The sequence below is a fragment of the Symphodus melops genome (genome assembly GCF_947650265.1).
Source record: "Symphodus melops genome assembly, chromosome: 11".
Classification (NCBI taxonomy): Eukaryota; Metazoa; Chordata; class Actinopteri; order Labriformes; family Labridae; genus Symphodus; species Symphodus melops.
The window spans coordinates 12,272,718-12,292,842 of NC_136701.1; the positions used below are offsets into that span (position 1 = coordinate 12,272,718).

At 40.0% G+C, this 20,125-nt stretch overlaps 1 protein-coding gene across 4 annotated transcripts in view; it reads left to right on the forward strand.

Moving 5' to 3' along the window:
* gabra3 (gamma-aminobutyric acid type A receptor subunit alpha3) overlaps positions 1-20,125 on the forward strand; it is a 104,275-nt gene that overhangs the window by 70,927 nt on the left and 13,223 nt on the right. For all 4 annotated transcript variants that reach the window (XM_079355214.1, XM_079355213.1, XM_079355215.1 and 1 more), the window contains exons 5-8: positions 6,585-6,805; positions 13,734-13,816; positions 16,063-16,206; positions 19,284-19,436. In XM_079355214.1, coding sequence (XP_079211340.1) covers positions 6,585-6,805; positions 13,734-13,816; positions 16,063-16,206; positions 19,284-19,436 — 601 coding nt within the window. The remainder of the gene's footprint in view (positions 1-6,584; positions 6,806-13,733; positions 13,817-16,062; positions 16,207-19,283; positions 19,437-20,125) is intronic.

Here is a 20,125-nt window from a genome sequence, read left to right on the forward strand (position 1 = left end):
CTGCAGGAGAATACATATTTAAAATGAACATAAAAAACAACAAACCAAAAAAAGTCATTATTGCTATAAATTAGCAGAGTCACTGAGGCAGGCAGAAGGCAAGTGTTCATAATAATAATGATAATAATAATAATAATAATAATAATAATAATAAACAGGTTTTTTTTAAGGATGAGGGAAGGTTTGAAAAAGACAAATCTCTGTAGCGGACCACCTCTCGGACTGGTTAGCTTCCCGTCTTGCTCAAAGTGCACTGATGAAGCCGCCGTAGGGGCGCGTGGTTGGGAAAACACAGCAGCACAGAACTCTAGTGAATGGCTCAGCTATGAGGATCGGCACGATGTCACCGATCCCCCATCCAACTCTGTGGGTCAGGATCGGACCGGTATCCGGTGCATCTCTGACTATGTGACAGGTTGATTGATAAAGGTATTAAATCATGGCTGAAGGAGAAACAACATCGTTCCCACAGCTAAAACGCATATGAGATTATAATTGTCGGTCATATATTGTTGCTGCCTTCTCTTTGCAACTGTATTTTATCCCTGCTGCATTCATAACTGCTCTGTATTTACAACTGTACTGCTTTCATTTCCTTCTGCTTTTTATTTGTCTTTATTTCTAAAAGCCTCCCGTGGAAAGGTGTTGCAAATTAGATTCTTGCAAAAAACACTAAGAGAAGTGCATCTGGGACTTTCTTCATGGTTAAATGTTACAACACCGTCAAATAAACAAATAACTCAGACAACACCACACCAAAAGACCGGAGCTTGTTCCCTTAAATGAGACGAACACGTCCAGATCTTTGAGACAAAACCAAATTCAAAATGTGATCACCTGAAAAACCCACCTAATAGCTTAATGTTTAGAATTTAATGAACTCATTAAAGTCATTAATATTCCATCAGATATTAAACTAAACCTTCCTGCCAGATTTTTAAAAAAAAAATCCAGACACTGTGTCGTTTGGAGTGTCTGGACGCATTCAGCCCGTCTGCTGTACATCCTACCTTAACTGCCACCTTATAAGCCGCTCCTATCATTTCCCTCATTTCCTTTCCCTCTCATTATTTTCTCTCCTTCGGTGCTGCAATTTGCAGCCAGCTCCCCTGAGAAGCTGAGTGAGGGACACGTTTATGTGTAAGCATGACATGCTTGTTCTTTTTTTTTTTTTTTTGCCTTATATGCCCTATTCCTATCTGTTTGTGTGACTATTTGTCAGAGAAGCACGCTGTGACAGTCCTACAACATTTACGTAAAGTGTTCTGTAATTAACCTCCAAGCATTAGACACCCATTTAGTCATCGCATATAGGAACTATGACAGGGATTTCTACATCATTAAACACAGATTGCTTTACCTGCTTCATTCCAGGCGAAAAGCCTCTCACAGCATGAGGCAGTAAAAGATAAGGATCATATTATACAGGTATAAGTTGTATTCACATGTGAGGCTTATATGCAACAACGAAAGGGATTGCACTACATGTTACCTGATTTGACTTCCCTGTCTCACTGATACAGCAGCTGCTGAAGAGAGCAGAAGTGAAATGAAGCGTACAGTATAAGAAGGCATACTGGATGTGTTGCTGCAGAGAGAGAGAGAGAGAGAGAGAGAGAGAGAGAGAGAGAGAAACTGTCAAAAAAACAAAAATCCCTGTCTTCTTTAGTTTGCTGCACATCTTCTCTCTCACACAGTCGCTGTTCGACAAAAACAAAGAATGATCTATTATGTGCTAAAATAATTCGAACAACTGGAAAATGTTAAGTTTCTAGGCTGGTTGCCTCTGTGCAAACAGATTTATAAGCCCCATTATGAAGGACAACTATTGTGTTACGTCTTCAGCTGGGAGTTAATCTGTCAAAAAAAAAAAGATAAATAATGAATCTCTTGAATCCGCCTACATTTTTTTTGTTGTTGGTTTTAACCATTTGGGACAACACTAGCACAATTAACACAATCATGTTCCCAAAGTGGTGCTGGACAGAAATGTAGAAGCCATCAGAATAGTGAGTCCACCCATTGGAAGATGCTCCACATCACATATAATGAAGCCACCTGTCCCTTCATCAGACACAAGGAGGCACCTCCATATGTTCAACCAACCCCTGGGGTCACCTGACACGTCCTCTGGTACATAGGAAGAACACACAAACAGAGAACTCTCAGAGTAACCTAATACAAGGCCTATGTGCAGAAACATTACAATAAGATAGAGCTGAATGTGAGACGAAAAAGAGACAGACAAGTACCTGGAGTGTTACTGAAACACCTTGAACCTGAAATATCAGGGGACACCGTCCGAATGACAGGTACTAAGAGAAAAAGATATTATGAAGGCGCCTCTACCATGTGATAGTAGTGATGAAAAAAAAATAATTAAAACTTATCATGAAAAACATCACAGCAATATGTCACACACAAGTCCAGACTAGCATCAATGCTAGAGCAAAGTGAGAAATACATAACACCCTCAACTGGGAGAACAATGTCGACACCAGAGCGATAACACATTCCTAATTAAAAGGCTCTTTACACATGGTTACCAGGGTTAGCAGATGAGACCGAGGCAGAAGAATACACCGTCTCTGTACAGTCAACATCGATAAGGCCTCCAATCAAACTCTTCGTTTCCCCCTTCTCTTCTGAGGAACAGAGAATTAACGTGTTCCTTACATGACAGGGTTGCTTAACCAGTTCAATGCCACAGCATCTGAGAGCAGAAGCATTATGGGAGACTTCTGCGAAATGTGCCGCGACCAGGCTTCCACTGTCACGTCATCTCACGTCACATCAAGCACACAGAGCATTACTCATCCTGGTGAGCCATGCGTGTCTGTAGTCAAGAACGTGAAAAACACTAAACATCATTTTTTCTACTTATGTACATCAAGTTTAAGACTGCTTCAAAGCAAGTCATTCTTAGACGTAATGTCGAGCTCTCACTTAGCAGTAGTGATCAAAATTCAGTCAACAGTTCATTGAGGCAATATGAATGTTAATAGAAAGTCAGATATTATTATAATCTGCATCGTTGTAGTATTGCTGAATTTGTAGATTTGGAGGTTTCTTGTTCAATCTGTCCAGTGTCCCTGTGGCATCATTCCCCTCGTCGTATACTGTATGTATGCAGAGTTATTGTTATGCTTTAACAATATGTGTTCAGTTAGGACAATCTGTGCCATACTTGAGATTGTGTATTCATGACTCTTTTTGTAACTCTGTCATCAGGGTGCCATGGATGTGTTTTAAAGTGTCATTTAAATTACAGTTGTTTGCTACAGTAAATCTATTCATGGTGTTCACCGCTATAATAAAAAAAAAAAAAAAAAAGAAAAGAAATGTGAAAAGTAGTGTTGTGTAGAAGCTTCGCTCTGTCTCCTCTGTCAAGGAGAAATCAATCAGTCGGTCCCTGGAGGAACACCAGCTGGCATTTGAACTGATTGTACCATTTGGCCTTGAGTGGAGATTGACTACGCCTCTCCTCATTTCTGTCTTTCAATCTGCAAATTAATACCCTCTGTTTACAGGAGATTTCCGTCCAAAAGAAGAAAAAAAAACAAATGATGAATTCGTCCCGCCGGGCCAAGAACGTTTGTCTGTTTATTCATCACTGGATGTTTAGTATCGGCAGGGATGAGACTTGGCATTTGTCTTGGGTTTAATAAAGGAAAGTCAAGAAGAATGAAGTGCCTAACATGAGTGTGAATGTGGTACAGAAGATTTTAAAGGTATTGGGTCTTTCTGTGACAGAATAAAATATACAGTATATTTATGCATGGCCTTTTAGTCCATGCCTTCTAGGTTGGTAAAAACTTGATCTAAACTATTGTTGTTTGTGAGTTATAAAATAAGAGACAAACAATCAACAAGATTTTTTTTTAAACCAGGCTTCTCCCACACAGTTTTTTTAAACCCCTCAATCCCTAGAAAAGACCCTCCTCTTTATCGTGTGTCTGCTCCTCTTTTCAGAAAATGTGTGGTCAAACAGGCCGTCTGTGAGATTTTCCCTTCATGACATCACAGTAAGAGCAGTAACCCCTCCCCGTAGTGGGTGACACTCCCACAGCTCGATAATATTATTCCCTCCAAGTACACCTTCTCACCATAAACAATTGGGCATGGTGCAAGAAAGGACTTAACCATCCAAGACCTTCCATGTGGGGCGTGGTTAAACACAGCTCCCTTGTATTTAAAGCTACAGAAACAAAAACAGGCTGTTCTGATCAGGGCTGAAATAGAGTTTATAGTTTTATAAGCAAGATACAATTCAGAATCAGACTGGCTTTTTAATCAAGAGACGTCACAGATGTGTTTTTGGGAGCTCTGAAACTTATTTCAACTTGTTGTTGAAAAGGAGGATAATATGTGACCTTTAATTATATTAATTATATTATATTAATAAACATTTAAAAAAAAAGTCAGATTAATGAAAATCTGTTTGTCATTTGACTTAATCCTTGCTCGTTTTATTTTCTGGCAAAAATATGTCAATAAACTAAGTGAGTGAATTGTTCTAGCAAAACAATGTATGATTTCCACAAACAGATGTCAGATTTATGGGGTTTGAATACATTCTGTGTTTTAATGGGGCACTTTAGTGGTTGTGTCTCATTATCAGTGGCAGTGATGCAAAATCAAGACAGGCATATGTAATACTTGGAGGATGCAAGTGCAGTTTGCTTTAAAACACCATCCCCCGAAATGTGCTTCTGAACCCTGTTGAACTTTTTTTCAGCCTATTGAATTAAATCTTTCATTTAATAGCAATGTTGCAGAGAGAGACGCGTTTGTCACACTTGTATCGGCTTATATCTGTCTGCGCAGCTCTCTGCGGGGTTTATTAAGAGCTCTGTCTTGAGGACAGACAAAGTGTTACATGTTTTTTTATAGCGCTGTAGGTATGCAAACCGCCAGGAGGTCAATCACATCAATAAAGAACGGTGCATCCTGTGCTGTTTCCAGGAGCCCCGTTTAATGTTCAATGGAAGCTGCACACCTCTCCAGCTGATAAGGATGACTTCCTGTTGTTGCAGCCACACAGAGATGACTTGATCAGTTTTATTTGCGCTCACATAGACGCTAGTCACAGCTCACTGGTGGACGGCACACAAGCCCTTTAACCGAACCATCAAAAGCACGGGAGAATTAAAGGGAAACATCTGTCTTGCTGTTATTGATCACCAATAATGTGTACTGAAGCGCGAGATACAGAAAGCTTACTTCCATCTCACTGTGGTAAGACAGCTGCGTCAGTGCGCACAGCAGCTGTACACAGCTGATGAAGGAGTCTGTTGCTAGGACACCAAGTCCTATTGAATGAATAATGAGAAATAAATCTCTTTTGAATGGCTACTTCCTGCATTCATTTCACTTTGTTTACTTGTTATGTGTTGGTGACAACAAGGAAAGACTTTGTTGAATATGAATAAAACATGAAACAGATGTATTACAAGGTTTCTTACTGAGGCTCATTTGCGTGTCAGTCCATCGTTAGGCTCTTTGAAAGATAAACAGAAGTATGTTGAGAAAGTGGTAATTACAATTAAGAAATAAAAGAATACTCTTTAAATACAAAACATACGTAACTGCTAAACAAATAAATGTGTAAACGTGTGTATATGCATGGTTAAAGAGAGGATACTTGTGATGTGATACATTTGTAGGCTTGTAAGCATTATTTTACCTCTGGAGCCATTTGCTTTTTAACAGTTTATGCAATAAAGTTTCATGTTATTGTGTCTTTTTTTGGAAGCATCATTATTAAAAAAAAATGCTTTTTACAGGTTCTTTCTCTTTTAAGATTTAGATGAAGTTAACCTTCACATCTAGAAGGGTAGCTTCTTTATTGTACCTTTTTTTCTGATTAGACATGGCCTCTTTTAAAAACGTGAATCCATCAATATACATAATGCATATTCAGTGTCATGGAACGTTCTAAAGAAGCAGTTTTCATTGTCATTAACCCTTTTTCATGGCATACATTTTGACTTGTTGAAGCAGAAAGAGCAAAGCTGTAAATAGTACCGTTAACAATGGCTCCATTTCCTTAAGCGTCCTTTTGAATCAGTGACTAAGGCCGTGTCCAAAACCGCATACTTTCATACTATTCATATTCAATGTGACTTTACGTTAGTATGCATGCATAAAAGAAATATCCAGATGTACACTAGATCCGCCAGAATTTTTAAGTAGGGCACGGGAGCATACTGGGCATACTACTACCACCCCACAATGCACTGTGGCATGTTGCCAAATAATATTAAAATTACTGCGTATTCGATTTGGGGGCCAAAGGTCACACTTGACGCTGGATCAGAAGTACATTGAGTGACCTGTATTTGAGCATCATTGTATATCATTGTATAAAATTGTATATATCATGTTGCTAAAGGAATATTAACAGCAGGTCACTATGCAGTATATTTTGAGTATCTAGTGTACTGTTGGGACACAGCCTAAGACAAAATGCCAAAGATCAAAACCACATGAAATGTCTGCATAAGAGTTATAAATAAGCCCTTTGCTTTTCTTGGTGAGACAAAACTCTAACCTGTAATCTTGTGCTCTCTCTTCCCCTTCAGGAATACACCATCGATGTCTTCTTCCGCCAAAGCTGGAGGGATGAGCGGCTGAAGTTTGACGGACCTATGCAGGTTTTACCCCTCAACAATCTCCTGGCAAGTAAAATCTGGACTCCTGATACATTTTTCCACAATGGGAAGAAGTCAGTGGCCCACAACATGACGACTCCAAACAAACTGCTACGACTAGTGGACAACGGCACGCTGCTTTACACAATGAGGTGAGACTGCATTCAAATGACTCCCCAGTCAACACAGCCATACTGGCATCTTTCTTCACCTGTACTTTGATTTAATAGGTTTAAGATGAATACTTGTTTAGCATACTAACTCATTCAAGGATATCAGTCAATCACGCTTTCATTGTATACCACTAATTTGTAACAAATGATATCTTAAAATACTTAATAGAAAGATCGGATACAGACCATAATCTTTTTGATACCATATAATGCCATCGTGCTAATGTTTTACAAATATGATTTAGGCTATATTTACCTTCCTGATTTAAAGAGCCTGCTTCAGACATTTGCTACAAAACACGAAACACCATGGATTTTCAAAGTTGAATAATTTCAGAGTTCATGGATGTCAAATCTAATTTCAGAATAATCTAAAAAGGTAAAAAACCACCGTCAATATTTAGCAGAAATATTTAAGAACGACTAAACACTTGATCACAGCATCTGTGGGATAGCATTGTCAAACTACTTTGCCAAATAAGGCTAACGCTAGGAGTGAAAGCAGGGCCAGCTTTCTTCTTGCAAGTTAACGTCCATATACCTGTGCTGAATGTGTTAATGTATTGCTCTAGTTATTGGTTACATGCTCGTTTGACCGGACACAGTATATATATATATACAACTTCATCTTTATTTTCTAGATCCAAATACTGACAAACCACACCGGGACATGCTCGGGGCAGTAGAGCATTATGCCAGGTACCATTAACTGGAGTTATGGTCCTGGCTAGTGGCAGACGGCTGGGTACAGCTTAGACATAGCCTTTGTATTGCTGGCCTGATTTAATGAAAATATGAATAACTGCTTTGACTGACTAAAAATTCTAGTGCCGAATTGCGAGGGCAGCAACAAATTTAACCCCAACATCCTCACATATACGCACAAATATGAGCGGTAGAACCATTTTTCAAAGCTGGGTTAGGTAATTTTGAAGAAAACAGAATGGAGTATGCTAAATGTGCATGGAAAAATATTGGTGTCAATCTCAGCTGACCATACTGTACGCCTTGACTTGAGCTGGACTTCAGGTTCTGTGTCCTGAGACCCCAACAATATCTATAAAATGCTTATATACGCTCAGATTTCAAACAGCCCATGTTGTGGTTTTAACCAACCAAAAGACTCGACCAGTACGGAAACACTGATTTGTCTGTATACATCAAGACCAAAGACTTCAAAAAGGCACACTGACCTCACTAATGCCCACTGAGTCAAAGTTCAATACTGATTTGTCTGTACATGGTCAATCAATCTCGCGGTTGTGGCTGTTAATTAGCTAGCTTAGCTTAGTTTAGCTTATCCTAGCTTAGCTTATCACACTGTAGGACCTGCTGTGCAACAGGTAGGCTGTCGAGAGTCTTTAATTAGCAGGGTTCCTTATTCTGAATCAGCAAACTTATTCAGAATTTCAACCTTTTTCTTGGACTTCTATTAGGCTTTAACAGATAAATTAATGTATGCAATCATATTTAATGGAAGTTTAACCAAAACCAGGCCAGTTATTTTCCTAAGAACAAAATGCCAGACTTACTGTGTAATAGTCAGGGTTAAAAAAATATTGTGTTTTGGAGCAGTTTCAGCAAATTACCGGCATCATTTAATCTGTAGTGTCAGATCACACACACAGACGGCTCCCTGAATATTATCTTGATCACAGATTTCTATTGTGCTCATGTTGTTCCTAAAATACACCCTGAAAAAAAGAAACATCAGACACCATGACAGTCTCTTAGTTCTATTATCCACAGTATGGGAGCGAAAATAATTCATTGATTTCAACCCATCTAAGTAATTATTGAATCTGTCAATCAATCAGACTTAGCCATATCTTGAGCTTTCTCTGTCAAGAAGAGAAATACATTTATGACGCTCGTCCTCGAGGTCAGTATTGATTTTCAATACTGAAGATGAAATAATGAGAGAAGTTCATTTCTGGTCTCGCAGGACTAGATTTCATACAGTCACAGTTCTTGCAAGGCCAAGACAGACGCTGTCTTAGCCTTGATTAGAAGCATGAAACATTGTCAGACTAAGCAAAAAGTATTTTGGCCCCCTAGAGAGCCGTCTTCACCTGCAGTCAAGACACACACAGGTTGCAATATTGCAGACACGGAAGCTTCAGTGTTTATGCAGCTCTGCATTGGACTTTAAACCTTTCTGCAGTCTAACCTCTCTCCTGTCTTTTAAAAGCATCTTCCATATTTATCCTAGTTTTACCACGTTTTTGGTCGCGAAGCTTTACAGAAAATGTCGAGGCTTTTTAGGCCGGGTAAAATCAGTTATCTCTGAACAAGTTCCCTCTCTCCATCCTTACAACACCTGTTGGCTCGCTGTTTGCTTGGAAAACTGAGGAGCGCACAAAACCGCCATGTGGGGGGTGGACGATGTACTGGCTGCTGTATTGTTGTTAGAGAAGCCAAGTATTGGCAAAATGTCTGCATCAAAACATACCTACCTTCATAGTATAGCACTGGTTGTTTAGTCGAAGGGGTCCAGAGATCAATTATTAGGGTGGTTGCCTGAAAGGCAAACCACACTACTACAATTGTTAATATTATTATTATTCCGCTTATTATATCCTCAAAACGGGCCGCGCTACTCCTCCCACAGCGTTTGCGCCACACACACAAGAAAGGTATCAAAACGAGCGTCTCGGCCCCAAAATGTGTGCTATTACTTTGTGGAAACCTCGGGCACACGGTTTGGACACAAATCGAGTTTAAGTGACAAAAAATTGGCCAAAATTTGCCCCATTCAAAGCAGATGGCAAAATTTGAAATCCTAGAGTGTAACGGCCAAAAACTTCAGTTTTGGAAACATATTTGTAAATCGCCATCCTGAAGTCACTGTTGCTCGCATATATAAACAAAATACATCAAAAGAAAGCTCTGAGTGTCCTCTCACTCATAAAGCAAAAAATAAAAACATAAAATGTTCCAGTCTCCCAGGAGAGACATTTGTTTGACAGTCACGCACCACATACACACACATTGGGCTCTCACTCTAAGTGATGTCCAGAATTTCCCAGTATTCACTCATGTTTTGAAATTGCCACTGTGGTCACAGTCTGAATGCTAAATGAAAATACAATACATCAAAACGTGCGCCTATTTGTTATGTCGCTCACAGTCCAAACAGATTGGTGATACCATGTTTAGTTTTCAAGATATTTGAGGTTTTGCGAGCAGTGGTACGCCCATTCAAATACATTGATGGAATGTTCTGGCAGATCAAAGCTGAATGTCAAGTGAGCAGCAGGTGTTCAGAGTGAAGAGTGATGACATCATCGTTTCAATGGGACAGAGTTCTGTCTCAGCTGTTAGATGGCACCATTCTTACTGCTGTCCCACACATGCACGCACACACAGACTCTCACGCACACACGGCAACCACCCTCACAATTTCTGCTGGAATTGTCTAGTTTTCTTCTGTAATATTCCAGCACTAGATAACGCTCAAAGCAAAGACTGATACACAAGTACAATTTTTATGAGAAAACGTCAAAGGCATTAAGCTTTAGAATACCACTCAGTGTATTTTTTAAAAAACCACTAAACAAATGCTTAAATCCCTTTAATCAGCACGTCTGCAGCATCTGAACTGACAGACGCCGTGAAGGGCCTGGCTCTGCAGAATTGCATCATTATTTTGAAATGAGACGGCTCGTATTGTCTGCCGGTGCTGCTTCAGTCTTGTGTTCGTGCAAGAGCATTTATCACCCTCTCTCAGTTCACCTCAATTTACCTCAAATTCTTTAGGCTTACCAAAAGCAATTTTGTTTCCCTGATAGGGAGAGTTAATTTAAGAAAAGTAAGAAAATGTACTCTCCAAATGCAGGGGTTTATAATGTGGGTTTGATTTATTCTCAATCCCCAAATTAAACTTAAGAGTTGATGAAGCAACAAAACAAACAACTATACAGGGATATTAAGTTCAAGGTGATGAAAGGGATTCCAATGAAATCATGCTCCACTTGACAAATTATAACAAGACTCTGTTGTGCAACTATAGACAATTGTGAAATGCTGCCTTAAAGCACAGACTTTGTACAGTATATATTGTTGTATTTTGAACATATTTTGTTATATTTAATAATGTTGTCACTATAAGGTCCCTCGCAGGGCTTCTAGGAGGGGCATGGGAGGATGCGAATCTGGACTGCATGTGTTTTGAAGACGTGTAGAAGGCTTATGATTATGTCTCTTGGGGGGTCATTCGGGGTATACTGCAGGAGTATGGGCTCCAGGGGCCTTTGCGAGGTGCCATCATCTCCCTGTATCGGTGAAGTCTGACAGGTTGGTCTGCAGTATTGAGAGAGCTGTGTTGGACAGTCGTAATGAATCGATTTACCAATCAATGTACTTTTCCAACCCTCACCTATGGTCATAAGCTGTGGGTAGTGATTAAAATAATGAGATCGTGGATATGAGCATTAGAAATTGGTTTACTGTTAAGAGATCGGGTGACGAGCTCAGAGGTTGGACAGGAGTTCAGAGTAGAGTCGCCGCTCCTTCACATCGAAAGGAGCCAGCTGAGGTGGTTTGTGCATCTAGTCAGCATGCCTCCTGGTCGCCTCCCTCAGGAGGTCTTCCAGGCACGTCCACCTGGGAGGAGACCCGGGGGTAGGGCCCAGAGCTTGCTGGAGGGATTATCTCTTCATGCCTGGAAACACCTTGGGATCCCTAAGGAGGAGCTGGAAAAAGCTGCTGGGGAGAGGGACGTCTGGGGCAAATTGCATAGCCTGCTGCCACCGGGACCCAGCCCCGGATAAGGGGGATAAGACCATGGCTGGTTGGGTGGACTTCAGGGTTTGTTTATTAATAATAAAAAAAAATTTAAAAAAACTTGCTACCCCATTCATAGTCTGCTACATAGTGAGTTTGTCATTTTGTAGTGCTGCCTGAACTTATCTTTTGAAAAAATAAACTTTATACATTTGAAGGGTCCCACGACACACGCATACGACACAAGGTCCCTAACCAAACACTATATAGCGTCACACTTTGACCATAAAGATGTATAAAAAAAGGCAGCTGACCACATCGTCTTTCAAATAAACTCAAGGAAAAAAGACTTCTGAAGGATTTCAGTCACATCGATCATTCTTTTAGCCCCTCTTGTTGCATTGCCATAAAAATGTCTGTAAGTCCATGTTGTTCCCTTGTCTAAGAATCTCTAGAACTGGCATGGAATCATAAAGTCAAACAAAAAAAAAAGCATCTCTCTAAATTGTATGGCTTAAAAGGAATGAATTAAACAAATTACTTTAAACTCTGTATGGAGATTTGTGGTCGCCAAAGAAAGAAGCTTCAGTGATTCCTGATGCAACAGCTTGCAGCAAAATGAGATGAAATGATACATTTTTCAGTGCAACGTTTTCATTTCAACTAATTTTATTTCTACCGATTGCCATTAATTATAATGAACCTTTATGTAACCTTGAGCTGAGATTCTAATAACGTACAGAGCCTGTAACATTGCATTCAGCATCATCATCATCATCACGCCAACATATTGATTTGTCCTTGACTTTGGTTTAGCTTTAATACCTGTTTAAATACACAGACTCGACTCAGCCTTAGCTCTACACACAAGAATGCTGGCAATGTCACAGAGCATTTACATTAAAGAAGCACTGATGTGTGGAGATACCCACAAGCCACTCGCCCGCCTGCAGACTCTCCCTTCTCGTTGAGATTTTTATGAAGAATTTTCTTTGCCCCGAGAAAGCTTGTTTTGTTTTTGATGTCATTCTAATGAAGTTATCTGTAATCTTTTATTCAATTTATGTTTTGTTTATGTCAGAACGTCAGAGCAGCTTTGCGCTGAGATGAATTCGGTCAATTAGTAGCCAGTTTAAGTGCTGTATGATATGCAGCGGCGCATTGCTCACATCTGATTTATGGTGTATTGCATTAATTTGCGTAGTTACTGAGCCACTTACCAGTAATGAGGCGGCACCAGAGAGCAGACAAGAGGGTGTAAAAACAAGGATCATAGGGTTGTTGCAAGTGCAACACCAGCAGCTAATTAGATACAGTAGGTTTGTCTGAGGAAGCGCTTCGCTATGTTTGTAGGTTTTTATACCAAAGCTGCACTAAATAAGTGGAGGATTGTGCAACATGAAACTCTGTTTACGATGGCGAGACCGACTGAATGTTTTTTTTTTCTTAAATCTACTTGATACCAAACATATCTAATGTTTCCATGTTTAACCTGTACTAACTACCGAGGAATACACAGTCCATTCCCACCGAAAAGACCAAGATATGTTCATTTTATCTGACGCTTTTACAAAGCTTCTCAAAATTCTCAAATGCAATTATAATGACATTTCGTCTTTCAGACATCTGTTCTGACCATGATCGGCGCCAACAACTCCATTTGGATTTGATGCTTTAACTGAGTTACCCAGTTTGTTGTTTATTCCTGACAAACTCAGTCAACCGTTAGATTGTTTTGTGAGTTGATGTTATGTTAGAACTCAGTAATGTAATCCCATTGATGATTTGACGTGTATGAGTGGGATAATACAAGCCAGTTCTCTATTTACTTACAGAATGCATTTTAACACTGGGCCATCTGACCAAATAAACTAAACTCAAGAGCTCTGAAGCTACTGAACTCTCATTATTACCACTGCTGGCTGTGAAAATGTAACTGTTGCTCTCACACTGTGGCTTTATGAAAGAGTTCTTTGTATGAAAGTATAGTTACTGTGTGAAAGCACAACAGAAATGTAGCTGGAGAAATTAACCTGAACCTTTCAGTAAATATTTATGCCATGTCTGACAATGAATATTAGTTTCATGAAAAAGCAACCTTGTGGTATGTTTCTGCTGATGTGTCATTTTCCTGCCGTCTGACTGGTTGAGTGTTTCTCTCCCTCTCTCTCTGCCCCTTCAGGTTGACCATTCATGCCGAGTGTCCTATGCACCTGGAGGATTTCCCGATGGATGCTCATGCCTGTCCTTTGAAATTTGGAAGTTGTAAGTCAGCACAGATGGTCTCAACAAAAACAGAGTTCATATAAAGATCACCATATCAATCTGTTACTGTGGAACAAGAAGTGTTCCACAGTAACAGATGCAATGAGAAGTGCTTCTGTTCGTAACTTACAAGAATACTTGGCCACTGGCTTAACCCAGTATAGAGAAGTTTTGGGCGGAATGCTAACATGCTAACATGTCCACAATAAAAATAGGAGCTAATGATGTTCAGCATGTATTCTTGGATATGCTTTAAGTTTGTGAGCAGAGTTTCTCAACTACGGTTTACTCCAAGCCAAGAATACATGCTGAACATACTGCAATACATTGAACAAGCCATGAAATCTTTATCAGGTAGTGTAACAGGATTAGTACGATTGTAAAACATCTGAATGCAAATTCGTGGATTGAGTTGGCAGCAATCAGTTCGTCATATCTTAATAATAAGATAATGATTTAAGTGGAACCACACGTTCGACACTCATGGCACGTCCAGGAAGGCTTTCCTCAGCTGCACGCTCTGGAGAAGATGTCAGTTTCAGTTGCCACCTACGTGTTTTAAGCAGTTGTATTTGGGGGATTTCTTAAATGAAAGACAGTTTTTGTTCAATTGTATCTACAAACCTACAAGGTGACATGTCTTTGTTATAGTTGTAAATCCCTTCTGAAAAAATAAAACCCAGAGGAGTATTTAATCAGTTCGACGCTCCGCTATCTTTTTAAGAAACAAAAAAAAACAGACTTCTACTAATCCTACCATCAAATATAGTGATAGCTTGAGTTTAATAAATGACTGCCTTTTAACTAGCGTTACTGCCCCAGAACACTGATTGTGATCCTTATGCCAAGGTTAGGTAATGTTACGAGCTAATTTGAGCTAATTAGCACTCAATTTAGCTTTGATGATGAACTTGTTGCCATTCACTTACTGACGCAGCAACATCAAAAAGACATTTTTGTAGGCTTTTATGTTGACTGTGATGTAAGGGCGTTGGTTCTCTCCTTAATAAATGCAAACAGCAGAGGTGAAGTTCTTTGTTGTTGTTGTTAGACATTGAAATGGTATTGTGAGTGCTGTATAAGGGTAACAAGTAATATCTGGGATTTCTGCAGTTGTCAGGAGATGTATTAGAATCAGAAAATAGTTGTTGAGACTGACTCTATCTATCTATACATTGCTTTAATTCAAACAGTGTTTGTATCAAAATGTATTACAGCAACGCAGGCTAACGTCTCAGTACTAGCACTACCAAACATGGGTTTTTAGACATAAGCTATAATTCCACTTTGTTAGCGTTACCTGCACAACGGAGCTTTCTGGGTTTCTGAATATATGTACTTAGTTAGAAAATAATAAACAGTGCAAAAAGTGTAACTGTTGTAGCTATTGTTTAGGCTTCATGTACAATACACACATGTACAGTCAGACGTATTACAGCAACAACAAATTCTTTACGGCAGCTACTACTACCAGCTCATCCTCTATAGGGACACATTACTTCAAAGGGCGAGAGTACATTTTAAAAAAACAACAAAAGATGACGACAGCGTGCAATGCAATATAAGTGGCGTTAAACTTGCAATTCATAGAAATACCAGTTTTGATGTTGAAACATGTCAACCACATGAGCTTAAAGCACAAAGAGAAACCAGCAGACAGACAACTCGGCAGTTTGACTTCACATCATTTCCTAACCAGAGCGAAGAAGATCAGCTGTACGTCCAGACAACATGACTACATGCTCTCATTCCGTTTTGTGCAAGGAGAAGGCTTCAGAGAGCTGATGGCGTTTGTCGAGCTGGAGCACAAGCCTCCATAACAGCTAACAACTGTAAGAGTGGAAAAGATAAAAGACGAGGGAAGTGCAGCAGGAATGTGCAAAAACAGCAGAGTATCTGTTAATACCATAGACTGTTAATACAGACTCGTGGACAGCTGTCACCACAGTGTCATACGTTACCATCACTTGATATGTCATTTACAACAGTGATTTCAAGACTTGCTGTCATACAGGTGGGCAGTTTGGACTAAAAACACAAAAAAATGATGAAATTCTGAATCATGTAGAATCACTCTCTCGCTGCTGTAAACCTCATTAGCAACATTTTTAGTGGTTGAAAGTGTAAGGTTGTTCAGATGATTCCTTCTACATTAAGGACAGACGTGATAAATGTTGAAACGTTCCCTGCATCATGTGTTCATCTCATTAATTTTTTACTTTTTTTTTTTCTCTCAACAATCCCAGATGCTTACACCAACAACGAGGTGATCTACCTGTGGACTCAGGGAGACGAGCGGTCCGTGGCGGTGGCGGAGGATGGCTCCAGGCTCAACCAGTACGACCTACTGGGACACGTAATTGGCAAAGAAACCATCAGTTCCAGCACAGGTAACTTATAGGCTATCCTCCAGGCCTGAAGGCAGAACATTTAATACTTTCAAGCAGAGTTGGGGTTTTTTGTTGTTTTTTTCAGAAGATAAACAAAACAACACAGCACATTAAGTTTCGAAGCCTGCGGTGTGAGGATGCTCAACCAAGCAAAACTTCACTGCTCTTTGGCGGATCTTGTGGACACGACACATTTTATTTTGATAGAAGATAGTGCAAACAGTGCGGAAAAATGGGATTATCAGGGGGATGAAACTCCTACCTGTGAAACATAAACTCTTCCTAGTTTTTCCTGCATAAACTGTGGACTTAATCCAATTTACCTGTATTTCTGTCCACAAACACCAGCGTATTTTTTTATAAACTGACAGTCTGCACTTTCCTCCAGTTTGTGTCATATTGGATTCAGCTTGCATTATTTGGCTCCCAGGAGAAAACGATGACTTCTCTCTTTTCTGAAAACCATTCAGCGAACGCACAAAGATAATATGAAGAGGTGTGCCAAAGGTGAAAGTCTGATTTTCCCCCATTCGGGTGTTCGGCCTAGAGTCGACTTTAATAAGGGGGAAAATCAAAAGGGGGAAATTTTGCCAGCTCATGCTGTTGATAGCGAATTTATTTGATCTGAAACGCTCTTCATCCAAACTTCTGCAGAAACCTTTTATCTGTCGCAATACAATCACATCACTCGCTCTTCATTCCCCCCTGTAAAGCCTGTGGTAGCGCCTTAACATAAAGGGCTGGAAAATAAAGCTAAGAGCTTTAACGCCGAATCATTCGCAGCAAATATCAGAGAATGCATAATAGAGTTCAACCACCTCAGATCAAACGATGTGATTTAACCATGTTTATTAGCCCTTATCGTGTAGACAGAATTAGAAGTCGCCTTATAATTGCGATAGAGATCATCAACATCAATCTCCAGCTTTAGATAACAGAAGGCTGGATGAAGCGCTGAAGTTATTATTGCTGCAGAGCTGGAGATAAAAAAAAAGTGGCTTCAGTGGCGCAGTAGGTAATTACTGAGACACTGACTTGGCTTAAAACTTTGCCACGCTGGCCTCTGCTGTGAAGCTGCGCTCTGAGAGTGAGCAACACAGTCAGAGTCACACACACACACACACACACACACACACACGCACACACACACACACGTCCGTCAGAAGTCGTGTGCGTTTGAAGACCGAAGCGCTTTGTTGAACGACGCTCAGGATGTTTACTCGGAAGCAGAGAGCTCGGAAGCTGTCGAAGTAAGAGCCCTCGTGTAACTCTGCAGAGACACTTTCCTTGAGCTCGTCTTCATTGTTGTGCCGTTTGGAGGTGAAACTTAAGAAGTCGACAGAACTGCAGAAGTGTTAAGGAGGAGGAACGCTAACTTGAGTCAGGCCACACCAACCAGAGAGATTCTTCCATAAACCGATTCGGCTCGAGGATGTTCGAAAAAATCTCATTTCTTTAAACTTTAAACTTAATGGACTACGATGAGTGGAGGGAACGAGGGGGGGGATTTGAGACGGTTCAGCTCTGTTTAGAATCTGTCCAGGAAAAAAAATAAAACACCTCGGGGAGTGTGAGGCTGTTTTTCTCATATCTTTGCGACACAGATTAAACATGGCAATGAGAGCTGGTGCTTAGGGGAACTGAGAGTTTGTCCATTTTGCTGACATCACTGTCATCATCCGAGTTAAAGGAAACAGTATATAAAGTCAGCACGGCACACTTACAAATCTTACACATTTACAGTAAAGAGAGCTTTGAGTAAATGTAAGAATGTGTTTGAAAGGTAAAGTCAGAGGCTGGACATTAGCTGTGTACTTCTCCTTTATAGGCTACACACTTTTAAAAGTGTTTCCAGCCCTGAATCCTTGAGGAGAGGCACGACTACGTATTTCTTTTATCTAAATGAGGCAATGAAAGGCATTTAGACTAAATATCAGCACCAATCACAAAAACACCATTAAGGATGATGGAGTGCAAAGATGAGGCGTTTAGGGCCGCGTGTCAGGGCTCAGCATCCTCACTATTAGCTGATCTCTGTCACTGTGCTCAGTGTTTACTCCTCCCAGACTGAACCATCAACACCGAGAAGGGTCAGTGAATCCATCTACTTGGTCAACAACAGTGGCGGATGAGACGATTGTCACATACACTGGTTCAGGCTCATGGTCAGGACATTTCTGTCTTGTAGATTTTTGAAAGGAGATACATTCTACAGCCTTTTTTTTTTTCTTTTTCTTTTTTTTTTTAGCCCTCTGGTTCCTTCTTCACATATCTTAGGTCAGGGGTGTCCAAAGTGCGGCCCGGGGGCCATTTGTGGCCCTTGAGTGGATTTTTTGTGGCCCTTGACTTCAAATCGAAGAATCAGAAGATTTTGGCCCCAGGCCTCATCAGATGGCATATTTCGTTCTTTTTTTTCTTTTTCACGTTAGCGAGGGAGACCTATAAAAGCCTGACTATTCTTTCCAAAAAATTAGAACACAACAGTTTCCCACTGCAATTAGTTATTGTATATTTACATTATTTTTTGAAGAGGTCAAAATACAAAAAGTTCCTTCCAATATTTAAAAAAAACAAACAAAAAAACCCTGTGGCCCGTGAGCGATTCTAACGCGACAATTTTGGCCCGCAAGAAAAAAAGTTTGGACACCACTGTCTTAGGTCAAGGTCTCCTCTGTTTTCTAGCATTTGAAGAAATGCATGGTTGCCTCTTTGTCATGATGACTAGCTCCCTTTCTTAAATAAAAAAAAGTCAACTAAACTGTGCATTTTTTTTATCCCTTCTTGTTAGAGCGCCAATGTTTTGTCTTTTTATTCCATAAAGTGCACATCATACTCTGTGGCTTCTTTCAGAGCACATGGAGTCGTTTGACAAAGATTTAAGCAGCATTGTGATTTCATTTGGTTTCATGAGTCATGTAAGGGACTGAAAACAATCCTATGTAGCGCTCTGAACATTTCCAAATAGAGCTCACACTGACTACCTGAGCTCATGTTTCTCCTGACAGGGCTTACCTGTATTCATTTTGACCCTGTGTTTCTCTCTCCGTCTCTGTTTTTGTTTCTCTCCTCTGCTTCAGGAGAATATGTAGTGATGACGACGTATTTCCATTTGAAAAGGAAAATTGGCTATTTTGTGATTCAAACCTACCTCCCGTGCATCATGACTGTCATTCTGTCTCAAGTCTCCTTCTGGCTAAACAGAGAATCTGTTCCTGCCCGCACTGTATTTGGTGAGTTCCATCTGATTAATAGAGCATGTTCGATCATTTAGAGGAGGGGGTTCTCAACTATTGGGTCGGGAACCATAAAAGGGTGACGGAAGCCGTTTTCAGTGGGTTGCAAACCTGTGAATGGATTTCTTTTTTTTTTTTTTGTCAAAAGTCTTTGAAGCGCACTTAAAACATTTTGGTTTTGTCCCTGCTCTTTGTTCCGTTACATGTCTCATCTGATCTGATTTGTCATTCAATCAATCTGCTTGGTTGAAAAAATAACAGAAATTCGGGTCATGATTTACATGGAATTGAGTTGGTGACGGGTCCATAGTTTTGTTTCATAACAGTTGGATGAAAGAGATCTTAAAAAATAAAAATGTTACAATTAAAGGTACAGTATGTAGAATTGCATGCTAATGTTTACATCAAGCTATCAAACTGAAATTAAAAATGGACTAAACCCATGTTATATATATTTTTTAGTGTAGTACTTACATAACCTCAAATATTTCTGAAAGTTATCAAAGCCAGAGAAATTCATCATTTTAGAGTTGTAACAGGACATGTCCTGTATGAGGCCACCATGATGAGCCGCCCTCGACAAACACAAAAGGTTGATCGTTGTCAAGGAAACACTCCTTATGCTAGCACTAGCTTAGGGTTCTCCAACAGGTAGCTCGGAGCAGATTTTCATTAGCTTGCCTATA